A 12,485-nucleotide genomic window follows, 5' to 3' on the forward strand; every position below is an offset into this window, starting at 1 on the left:
CGCCCTCTGCAGGCCAAAAATGGGAAAACACTGAAAATACAAAAAATCCCACAAACAAACCTGCACCCCCCACAGGGCTGCGCCCAGGGCAACTGCCCACTTTGCCCAATGGGAGGAACGCCTCTGAAACCTATATAGTGTCCTAATAGGACCCCATAGTGTAGAATGGTAAACTACAGTACTGCAGTTAAATTTCTACTCATGACCTTAATCCTTACATAAGACAGTTTCAGGTAGCCGACTCAAGGTTGACCCAGCCTTCTGAAGGTGGTAAAATGAGTACCCAGGTTGTTGGGGGCAAAGTGTAGATAACTGGGGAAGTCAATGACAAATCACCACGTAAATGTAGTCCGCCTAGTAAATGCTGTTATATGATGTCATTCCATGGATCAGTAACAACCCGGTGCTCACACTGGGGACTACCTTTACCTTTAGTATCCTGATGTTCATGAGTATGGAATCTTCTTCAAGTACAACTGCTTTCTCCTTCGTGTGTACTCTTACAGCTTCTGTTGACAGCATATTTTTCTCCTGTCTCTGCACTGTCTGTTCTCCTTACTAGCAAAATCAGTTTGAAGGGATTTATTTATTTGTTCGTTTGTTTCAAATTTATATCCCTCCCTATCCCCGCAGGGACGAGTTCTCAACAGCAGCACTGTACTTTCAGTTGCATGGCCCAGTTATTTGGTACAAGGTTATTTCTTGTTGCTCAGGTGGTGATAAGAGCTGTGCATTTCTGGGTCTTAAGACTGCTTTCATATATTGGAGGAAGTGTGTGATTATCATAAAATGGAAAATGTGGGGTTGCTGATATCAGTAAAGGGGATTACTGTGCAGTTCATGAAAAATTTCCTTGGCAGTACCCAAGAAAATGTAGTAATACTGGTTTTCAACATAACTGTTCAATTACAAAGTTGGTTGGAACACTTGGCATGGAGAGTGTTTTTTAACAACAGGTGTGCTGTTTATGCATGATGAAGACCATTGATGGCTTAAGAGGACTTACCGTGGTGTTCTGAAATGTCTAATCTTCACTGCCCATGGATGCATCCACACTTCATGTACATAGGATAGCATTATCTCCTGACCTTATGCCTCTCCATAGTCATAAGTTGGGAACATACAGCTAGTATGTATAAATCTAAATATTACATTTCACAGGAACTTTGAGTCAATCTATTCAACACTGAGATGTCATCTTGAATGCTAGAAGCTTGTATTGTAATGGGGGAAATACCTGTAACCTTCCTCACCAAAAGGTCTTGGCACAGTTGTCATTGGGTGGGAAGGGATTGTTTCCCCACCCCCACCCCACTAAGAGATGTGAGTTGGATAATTCTGCTGATGAAACTATCAAAACTATATTTTTGTTTCAGATATGTGAGAATCCTAAGCCTTGTGAAATTGATCCCCTGAAACTGAAAGAAGCTGATACTGCTGAAATTCACAAAGTAACTAATTTTTTCAGTTTATACTTAGAAGCTGGTATCAATAACTTAAATAGGCTTTCTAGGAGATGATGTTTGCTGTTGCTAACAAACAAGATTACCCCACCTTGCTGCATTGCTTTCTCTCTACCTATAAGTTATGTTTTAATATCATTATGCAGAGCTCTACATTAATAATAGAACTAGTGTGGAATGGCAAATATACTTTATAAATTTAGGATCAAATCCCAGCAGCAAGTACTACTCAGTCTCAGTTCTTCTTTGATGAAACAGGGATACTAGTGACTGAACAGAGAGAAATTATGATCACATTGTACTCAACGTATATGTAGTATCTCTCACTGATGTAAATGGTCTTCCCTGACAAGTTAATTCACCATGACTGCAGTGTAAGTGGAAAACATTGGCAAATAGTCTTCATCTCGTTTTGTTGAATGCCTATTTAATATGCAAGGATCAACAATAAAATATTCGTTTCAAACTCATAGAATTTCTGTGGACATGACTTTCTGAAATGTTCTTGCAGGAAAATTTACGGACCTATGTTGACAAAGTATTTGGTACAATTGTGGAGTCAAGTATAAGTTGCCCTACATTGATGTGTGATGTATTCTGTACTCTGAGAAGTCTGGCTGCTGAGAGATTCCCCAGTAAGTATGCATTTTTTGTTTAGAACTGATATAATGTCGGGGGAGGGCAGCCTACAAATCTAAAGTATATATTATAAATGAATTAATAAGACCTTAGTAAAGTCTCTTGAAGTCCATGGAAATGTTACCATTGTATTGAGTCTGGAAATGGCAGAAAAGTTAGCTTGTATTCTGCAGCTCTTCTGAATAGGTTTTTAATATGCATAGTAAACATTGCTAGCCTTCCTTAAATTATACCCAAACCACATGTGTGTTTTATCTTGGATATAGTAGAAGCTGCATCCTTACTGAATCAAAGCACCAATATGCAAAAGGGCAGACTCAAAAAGAAAGATGGGCAAGAAATGGTCTACAGAAAAATAAATGGTGCTATAAGATGTTGTAGTGAGTAATATTTTGAACTGCTGCTAATTAACTGTTGATTTATTAACATTTATGACTTGCAGCTGTGAGTAGCAAGAAGTTTTGTCTATGGAAAAATAAAGCATTGCTTCTGCATATACTGTATTTAATCACCAAACAACTCTTTATAGATGAAAACAAATAACTCTGATTTGAAAGCCATTAGAACAATCTATTTCTTGAAAAATAATGGCTGACACATGGCACATAAAATATGGCAGACATCTTCCATCATAATCATATTGTCATCTCATGCTACTTGCTAATTCTTGCTATTGACATTGAGTTGGATCCAAACTATATCACAAATTGGGTTCTGCTTGTAGAACACAGTTTTCCTGCTTCTTCCTTCTGGCTACAACCCACAACGCCCTCCAGAATGCTGCTCCTCAAGAGTCAGGGAAATCCCCCGGAACAATTCTGGGCATCATAAGGACTGCAAGTGAGAACTGGCAAAAAATCCCATACACCTCAGTGGAATGCCATTCCACCAGTGGAAAACAAGCTTTGGATCCAGTCCAATATTCTGCTACGGCTTTCACTGTCTTCATTTCATACTAAGTTGTAGAACATTTTACATTTCATGGTTTTTCTCTGCAGATGACCCTCATGTACAGTATTCTGCAGTGAGCAGCTTTGTGTTTCTTCGTTTCTTTGCTGTAGCTGTAGTATCGCCTCATACTTTCCATTTACGACCTCACCATCCAGTAAGTTTTGATGATATTCTGTTGAAACTTCATAGGTAGTTTAGGAAGATTTACATGGAAGTTAATTTAGCATTGTAAGATGAAGAGAAAAGACAAATAGCTTGCAGTCTGCCAAAATTTTCTAAGTTAACCCCGGATAACTGTCTCTGTCAACACTGTACTGTCATATTCATGTGTGAAAATTCTTGCCACTAGATGGGCAACTTGTGTTGCTGAAAATATTAAGTTGATAGATGACACTGATCATTTAACACATGATTTGTGAGCATTTCCCACTGATTTTAAAAGATTATTGACAGCAAATCTTAAAGGGGAAAGCTGAGCTTATGCTGAAGGAAGGTATAAAAAGTTTTGTGGCTTTTATTTTTGACAACTGATTTGTCTAATAGCCTTGCTAAGGGCTTTGTAGAAAATTTAAGTTGTGACAGTCTACATGTTACATTTCTTCCTGCACGCTGGTCTTTAAAGCATAATACATGAAGTAGCCTTTCAGGATCATTCTCATATTCTTTTCCTGTTATGGACTGTTTTCACCAAAGTTGAATTCTATAGTCCAATGTAAATGCGTTGTAAAAATGTTCAAGACCAGGGCAAGAAGCTGCACTAATAATCCCCAAAGAGAGAATGTTCCCAAATCCTTTTGGGGAGGTGTGGGCAGGGTGATAGTTGTTGAATTATTAGTGTGCATTTCTTTGGGGTCAGCGCAGTTCATGCAGCACAGCTATAAAGAATGTTTCATAGCACAATTTATAAGTTTTGGGGCCCAAGTTATTGCATTTGGCAAAACTGTGATGTTCTCACTATAGCAATGATTTTACCCTTAAGTTAAAATGACATTGAATAGTGCCAATTGCTCCTTTGTTTAGTGTGTAGCTCCAGGATCTTGGAGCAGTGTACTTTCAATGATCTCAGCTCCGCACACGTATGCCTGTTTCTACTGACTCATTTTCACCTATCCGCAACACTGTCTCTGCTCACTCTTGGCCCTCATGCCTCTGCTTAGGTTTCTATCCTTTGTTAGCAAGGCACTTGGTATATAAGGATGGCAATGGTATGTCTCTGGTTAGCTAATTAGTTTGGGGTAATTACCTTAGTAAAGAGACAGTAATATTAAGCGTGAAGTATCAATTGGCTACATTAGGTTCTATATTTAAAATTCATTTCATTGATATGATATAAATTCTTAGTGGCATGTTGATAAAAATATAGTATGTTCTAGAATTAATACTTGAATTGTATATGAAGTGTAAAAAAATCTGATGTGCTTTTTAAATGTTACATTAAAGTATGAGAACCTCAATTACACATTCAACTTTTAAATTACTGATGCTATTTATTTATTTATTCCATTTATACCCCACCTTATACCAGAGTCCCAGGGCATCTTACATAACGGGGTTAAAAGCCCCCTTAAAACATACAATCCTAAAAACATAGAATACTAGCTCTGGATGCCATTAAACCAGCACTTATTGATTCTGTGTTGATCACATATAAGACTAAGCTGTTTTTTTTTAATTATTTGTTATGTGCAGTTAGTTTAATTATTTTTGTAGAGAGGGGAGTAAACATAAATGTATGAAGTTGTCTTGCATTATATTTTATACTTTTGAGGCAAATTTGGATGCAGTCTGTAACGATGGCTATCTTCATCTTGATGAAGCTTATGTGAGAGCCCCATACGTATCCTATTGCCCTATACAGACAGGCTGTGTGCTTGGCAGATACGACTTTCATTGTAACAGTATGAAGTCAGTTAAAGGATATTTGCTGGCCACATTCTTCAGTATAGCTAAACTTTGCTATCTAATGTAAACTATCCATTTCATTTACCGCTTTCCTTAATGTTGCTTCTAGGATGCACAAACATCTAGAACATTAACCCTCATATCAAAAGCCATCCAAACACTGGGAAGCTGGGGAAGTTTGTCCAAAAGCAAGCTAGTAAGTACATAATTATTCCTTTTCTTTTTCTTGCTTCTGATGTTGTACTGCTCAGACTTACGGATATATATCTTTTCTCTTCAGTCAAGCTTCAAGGAAACATTTATGTGTGAATTTTTCAGAATGTTTCAGGAAGAGAAATATACTGAAGCTGTCAAAAAGGTAATTTTTAATGTATAATTTTATTTATGCCACACTTTGTCCGAGGAACTCAGAGCAGTGCATAAAAATTATCCTACTTGACTCTCATAACAGCTGTGAAGTAGGCTAGGCAAAGAATGAGTAGCTCAAACGTCATCCAACAGGTTTAATGACTGGGTGGAATTAGGTCTAAGATTCTTTCTACTGTTTATTACATTTAATTATTAAAGTGTTTATATCCCAACTTTTGATGTGGCTCAAGACACATGTCAACAGTTAAAACATTTCTATTTATTTAAAATGTTTTATGCCATCTTTCCACCTGATTAGGCCACCAAGGTGGCAAACATAAAATCATTAAAATACGCAAACAGTTAAAAACATTTAAAATTATAAAATAAGTCAGTGAAAATATAAATAAAAACAGACCCCAGAACTTGGGAAGAGGGTCAGTAACTATTCCTGGAGGTGTGCCAAATGAAACAAAAAATTCTTACCTTGCTGGTGGAAAGACCGATAAAGGAAGAAAGACAAATCCTGCCCTCTGGGGAGGGAGTTCCAAAGTTTTTGGTGCCATAACCAAGAAAGACCCTTCTCAGATGGCAACACATCTAGCTTTAGATGGTGTGACAATCGAAGCAGGGCCTCTGAAGATGACCAGAGTGAATAAAGAGGTTTATACGGGAGAAGGTGGTCTTTAAAGTATGTTGATCCCAGGCCATATAGGTCTTGAAAGGTCAATGCTAGCACCTTGAATTGAATCCAGAAGCAGATTGGAAGCCAGTGTAGAGAGTACAACACTGGAGTGATATGGTCCTTCAGAATCACTCCGCTCAACACTCTGACCACAACATTCTTACCAACTTCAGTTTCTAGACAGTCTTCAAGGTCAGCCATACATAGATAGCATTGTAGTAATCTAATCTAGATGTTATTTGGGCATACATCGCAAAGGAAAGATCTTTTCTATCCAGCCAAGGGTTGATAAGCACCTCTGACAACTACTGCCACTTTTTACCCTACAATTTGTAGCCAGTAGATAAAACCAAGATCCCCCTTGCTCCCTCAAGATGTCACCAGCTTATGCCCCATTATCCCACCAGTTTATCCCACTAACTCCATCAAAATATATATATATATTGGGTATGTCTTTAAAAGTGAATGAAGAAGAGGAAGAGGAGGAGAGTTGGATTTATACCCCCCCTTTCTCTCCTGTAAGGAGACTCAAAGGAGCTTACAATCTCCTTTCCTTCCCCCCCCCCCCCCTCACAACAAACACCCTGTGAGGTGGGTGGGGCTGAGAGTGCTCCGAAAAGCTGTGATTAGCCCAAGGTCACCAAGCTGGCATGTGTTAGAGTGCACAAACTAGTGTAGTTCACCAGATAAGCCTCCACAACTCAGGTGGCAGAGCAGGGGATCAAACCCAGTTCTCCAGATTAGAGTGCACCTGCTCTTAACCACTACACCATGCTGGCTCTACATACTTGGTATAATGTTCTATATGGTTAAAATCACAAATATGAAGAGAAGATACAAAATGAGCATAAATTAATGACAGTGTTTAATAAAAAGGATGCTTTATAATTAGGTCTGAAAAATAACTCGAATCTTATGTTCTCCATGTTCAGTTTTTAGATGAAGTATCGTCTACGGAGAGTAAAGAGCCAAATGTCAGGAGTGAGGCAGTGCATCTAAAAGAAGGGTAATTGAAACATGAGACACTGTTTATTACCATAATACCATTCTTGTATTGTCATTGCCTACCATACTTTCTGTAGATTAAAGAGGATACAGTTTCTCGGAGGTTCAGTGTTTTACATGCAACCTCTTTTGAAACTGCTGATGAAATGGAACAGTATGGGCAAACCTTTATACCCAGAAAGTGCAATTTGAAATCTTTGCATCCTGTTCTCCCAGACTTCAGAAGGCTAACTAAGACAGTCTGGGACAATCCAGGTGCTCTTTCTGCCATTCAGCTCACTTGATGTATTACTATGGCTTTGTTAACAATTGGTCTTTTTATGTGCTGCTTTTAATGCTGTATTAGGAGAATATTGGTATATAAATATTTCAAATGAATTCAACTTTTATTTGAAGTTCATTCCAATTCATTCGTAGCTGGTATCATGCATCTGTGGCTATAGATACACTTTCAATTAATCATCCTAAGTATTCATCAGTATCTGTCAGTTGCTTATTCCAAATACTGCTTAAATGCTTGGATTAAATACTGCTTAAATGCTTGAATGCTTCTGTGTAGTTTCCTGGACAAAGTTTCTTTCTCATACAAATAGAAATTACATCCTTTAAGCTGCATCTCTTTAAATTGGGTGTGTTCAACCACGTATGGAAATTGTCAGAAATATTTACCTAAAATACAGTGTATACATGCTACTGCTTTTTGTTCTTTTCACAGGGAAATGTACAAAAGAGCACAAGGAAGAACTCGCATTGGGAAAAAAAATTTCAAGAAACGCTGGTTCTGCCTTACTAGTAAAGAGCTCACGTATCACAAGCAACAAGGTAGTAATACTGCTTTTGTGATGTTAGCATTCCAAGTTATAAAAGATATTCTTGCTATGATACCACCTTAGAAGAGGTTGACTTGGTATGTTTTACTGAAAGATGACTTTTTACTGAAAGATGGCTGTAATGTAAAAGTAGTTACAGTGTATGACTGGACCATCATCAGCTTTGGTATGGAGGACAAGGAGAGTGTGGAGCTATGGCTTACTGTTGATCTTCATCTTTCAAAGCTATCCAGGGTAAACTCCATGTTCTTTGTGTGAGGTTCCAAAGACAGATCAGGAATTATCCTGATGTGGTGTCTGCTTAGCTGTTCAGCTGATGGTGATCAAGCAGCATGATGTTGGAAGTCCCCAGATTTTCCTGAGGACCCAACATTACTTATCAGTTAGCCCTCACGACATCATGGATGCTCTGCAAACTCTAGCACCAACTCAGATAGTTTTGAGCCCTAAACATGAACAAGGGTACATTCTGGCTTTACACTTCTGCAATGATCCAACCTTTGATCTAGCTGCAGTACTGAATAAAAACCCTTTGCTAAAGGCACGTTTTATACCTGACTGGCCCTTTGCATAGGGATGGTGACCTCCTGCCATCAGACTCATAGGACCCAATGAATTCTCTATAGGTGCCCTCATCTTGCTATGGAATGAAGGTTTGACAAAGGCTATAAATGGGCTTGCTCTGCATCATCCTGTGGCACTCTCCCACTCTCTCCCCACCCCCCTTGGTCTTACACCAGAGCTGGGAAAAATGCCGTTCTATCAGCTACCTTAATTACAAGTATATTTTAAAGTCCATGGTCACATGGTTACTTTTAAAGACTTGCATAGTTTGGAATCTACATACCTTGTTCCTTATCAAATTAAGATCTTGTCAAGAGTGATTGTTGAGTATTTCCCTGTCTCATTCATTCAGTTCAGTATATGCAGGCCCAAAAGACAGTTTTGTCAGTCATGGCTCTGGGTCTATGGAATGCTTTAGAGGTGAGGAAAGGCACATTTCCTCCCTGTATTCAGGAGAGGCTACTAAACTTCTTGTTGTTGTTTAGGACAACCTCAAGGCTAACTTAATTAGCTGTGTGACTACAGAGGGTGAAAGATTCTGTTTTTCACGTTTATTAGCTCATATAGTACAAATAAATAGTTTTGGGGCTAGTTTATTGTTTGCTGATTTATGTTATAGTATTTTTATACTACCCTGTGAGAATAAGAAAGACAGTATGTAAACTATTTTAATAAATAGTAAAAAATTTAAAACTTCAATGCCTTTTAGATATTTTGTTCACATATTTACCAAATAGTGGATTATTTTATTGTGAGTTGTTTTGTTTCTGAACATTCAGAGCCTGATGGAAATGTCTGAGATCACACAAGCCACCAGAATAACTCTTGAGATTATAATGGGTTAGCCTTGCATATATTGAATAGCTTCTACAGGGTGGAAAGGAATTTTTTTCTGTGTTTACTCTTTTCTTGCTCTGGAGAAAAATAAATGTAGGATTCCATGTTTTCTTCCTTATTTGGTAGCCAGTATATTTTGATAATCTGGAAATGATGTTTGCTGGCTTTCTTTACACAGACAAGGAACCAATTTACAGTGTTCCAGTTAGAAACATCCTTGCAGTGGAAAAACTTGATGAGAACTCCTTTAACAAGAAAAACGTAAGTTCTGTTTTGAAACGCTAGCTAATAATACATACATTGCATACAATATATATACCTATATTATAAAGTCTTTAAAATATGAAGAACACTTAATGTTCCCCATAAAAACTAACAACCAGTTAAAAGTACTGTTTTCTTTCACGCTTCTCTTGAACAGGTGTTTAATTGGTATATGCAGCACAGTTGAAAATACTGATGTTAATGCTTCCAATTATTCTTTCCTTCAAGGAGTTTCTTAAGCATTAGGATAATGAATGACTGGGCACTCTGATTTAAGAAAAGGGCAGTGTGACAAATAGCTATGTGGGTGAGTGCAGAGTAGTAGGAGTGTGTGGAGGTGCCTGCCAGCTAGATACTGACAGAAGGAAGTTCCTAAAGCTGTTAAATAAAAGTTATGCAGAAAAAAACTTGTGCTGTTTCTTCACATATTCCCCAATTAAGCTCAGCTAGTAGCCTGATGAAAAAGGATATTGGGTTTTTTTTAGATGTTTCAAGTGATCCATGTGGAGAAGACACTTTATGTGCAAGCAAATAATTGCGTGGAAGCTAGTGAGTGGATTGAAGCGCTCTGCCGAGTAAGCAGATGCAACCAAAGAAGACTGAGTGTTTACCATCCCTCTGCTTTCTTGAATGGGAATTGGCTTTGCTGTAAGGCTACATCAGAGAACACAGCGGGGTGTACACCATGCACTGCGTAAGTAACTTCTTTAAAGAGAGAGATGTATTTATGAAAATAAGATATGCAGTGACCTCGAAGTCAGTGATTCCAACATAATAAGGAAATATTAGTATGTTCGTAGGCCACTTATCGGTCATGTTTTTCGGTTTTAAAACCATCGTCTCCTCCTTGTTATGCTCTTTATGCTCTGGTGTGTTGAGCACCCACTTGCTATCAGATTCAGTTAAAAACCTAAGCGCAGCTGTGAATGGTGATATTCATGAAAGTGGAACAACCTAGATGTCTACACCCACAGAACAGCCTCCATCTACTCATAACTAACAAATCATAGCAATAATGTAATCATCAACATTTGTCAGCGTGGATAGCTATACCTGCATGCTAGCCCTGCCACCACCCTCCCCATTCCCTCACCCTCCCAGTCCCCAAAGACCGAGCTGGAACTGAGGGGGCATGGGTCTCCAGCTGCCCTCTCCACTGGACCCAGCACAAGCCTCTCCACTCCCTCGCCCACCCTCTCCCACTGCAAAAAACTTCCTGGCCCTCACGCTGCTCACCTAGCCCACACATCATTCACCCGGCCCACTTGGTAGACAAGAAGGGGCCCAGTTTGGGTGGGCTCACTTTCACTGCTTGCCCCAGCACCCATTTCTGAATGTACGCCACTGGGCGCAGACCAGGCAAGACCATCCCAGCCATGGCAGAGAATTTCATCACTTCAGTGAGGATTTCCGCCTTTGCTGCTACAGGCCAAAATGTCCCTGAAATTCTGCTCCTGGGGGACAGGATACATATGGGAATGTTGGTTTGGAGAAATAAGGGTTATCAGTAAAAAGAATGCCCCACTTCAGTTGGCAGAAGTTTTCCCCTGTAACGTTGATAATTTTGTCTCCTAAAACATATACCCATTGTAACTTGTTCCTTGGAATATTCACACCTCATTTTTCTTTAACATTGTTTACTTTCTGTATCAGTATTATAGTCCACTGGAAGCAAGTTGATAATTATGCTATATATTTGTCATCTTTTATGATATATATTTATCATTTTTGTCAAAATTCTTTTTTCCCCACTTATATATCTGGTTGGAGCATTGGTATTAAGATGTTTAAAATCTTTTCAAAAAGGCTTTTAACAACAGTAGTCTGTTCCTTTTATACCTTTTAATTGTAGTGGTGTACCTGCTGATATTCAAATAGAAATTGATGGAGATAGAGAAACTGAGAGAATCTACTCGCTTTTTGCTGTCAACATGCCAAAGCTGCTGAAGATGCAAGGTACTGATACAGCAATTCATAAAAGCAGCATCAACTTCTTCCAATTAGCATTGGTGAAAAATAAGTCCTATGATACATTTCCTCTGTCCAGTTTATTCTAAAACTAATTTTGGACAAAGTTCTATTTAAATATTACATGAGAAACCAAACAGTCCCCCCTTCAGCTATTTTAGGCTTTGCTTCTCAGAGATATATATCCCATTTATGCTTTAAATAACATTGTAAATGTACACACAAATTGTATTTAACACCTTTTCTAGTTTTACATGCTTCTTAACAGAACATATTTAAGTCTTATTGCTGTGATAGAAGGAGGTGGCGTTTGGGGTTTTTGAACGTAATAGTGATCAGTTATTTAGAAAATTTTAGAAAATTGTTAAATCTTGAGGATTAAAATACTGGATAAATGGAAAATATGCTCAGTGGATATCCTTCTTCCTTTGTTTACTTTTTAAAATGTATTGTTTCATTGCAGTTCTACTTCTGAATAGAGAAGTGTTTAATGAAAGTGAAAACTAACATTTTTTTCCTTATTTTTAGAGGCTTGTGGAAGCATAGCAGTCTATCAGGGTCCACGGAAAGAACCAGACGACTATTCAAATTTCACAATTGAGGACTCTGTAGCAACTTTTCAGACACTTCAACAAATAATATCTGTAGTGGAAAAATTGTCTGAACATCATGATAGATATCGGAAGAAGAGATCATCTAGTGCTAAATATGGCAGTGAGTAAGTATTTCACCCTCCAAGTAGTCTTTTTTGCCATAAACCATTAGCTTTTTTTTTTTTTTTGAGAAGCTTCTCGGAGTGTTGTCAGGCAAGTATAGGGATTTGGAGGAGGGGGGCTTCTGAAGAGCTAGACTATTTCTGAACTTTTCACCAGTTCATGGAGCCTTAATTGCTTCTTGGGAGCATTTATTAGGCTCTGCCCATGACTAGAGTACCAATAGACTTTAATAGCATAGCCTACACATGTGCAAAATTTGTTATACATTGTGAATCAGTTCAAAAGGCTTGATTTAAAAACTGGATTTTTTTAC

At 38.2% G+C, this 12,485-nt stretch overlaps 1 protein-coding gene across 6 annotated transcripts in view; it reads left to right on the forward strand.

The window, feature by feature from the left end:
- Window positions 1–12,485, forward strand: part of RASA2 (RAS p21 protein activator 2) — a 54,735-nt gene that overhangs the window by 30,440 nt on the left and 11,810 nt on the right. For 4 of the 6 annotated variants that reach the window (XM_048505084.1, XM_048505083.1, XM_048505088.1 and 1 more), the window contains 11 exons: window positions 1,377–1,451; window positions 1,975–2,098; window positions 3,101–3,207; window positions 5,065–5,151; window positions 5,236–5,313; window positions 6,921–6,994; window positions 7,709–7,815; window positions 9,403–9,485; window positions 9,974–10,182; window positions 11,341–11,444; window positions 11,985–12,170. In XM_048505084.1, the coding sequence (XP_048361041.1) occupies window positions 1,377–1,451; window positions 1,975–2,098; window positions 3,101–3,207; window positions 5,065–5,151; window positions 5,236–5,313; window positions 6,921–6,994; window positions 7,709–7,815; window positions 9,403–9,485; window positions 9,974–10,182; window positions 11,341–11,444; window positions 11,985–12,170 (1,234 nt within the window). Of the gene's footprint in view, window positions 1–1,376; window positions 1,452–1,974; window positions 2,099–3,100; window positions 3,208–5,064; window positions 5,152–5,235; window positions 5,314–6,920; window positions 6,995–7,708; window positions 7,816–9,402; window positions 9,486–9,973; window positions 10,183–11,340; window positions 11,445–11,984; window positions 12,175–12,485 lie in introns of all 6 variants that reach the window. The other 2 variants (XM_048505086.1, XM_048505085.1) reach the window with 1 other exon arrangement.

This window comes from Sphaerodactylus townsendi, linkage group LG08 (assembly GCF_021028975.2).
Source record: "Sphaerodactylus townsendi isolate TG3544 linkage group LG08, MPM_Stown_v2.3, whole genome shotgun sequence".
Taxonomy (NCBI): domain Eukaryota; kingdom Metazoa; phylum Chordata; class Lepidosauria; order Squamata; family Sphaerodactylidae; genus Sphaerodactylus; species Sphaerodactylus townsendi.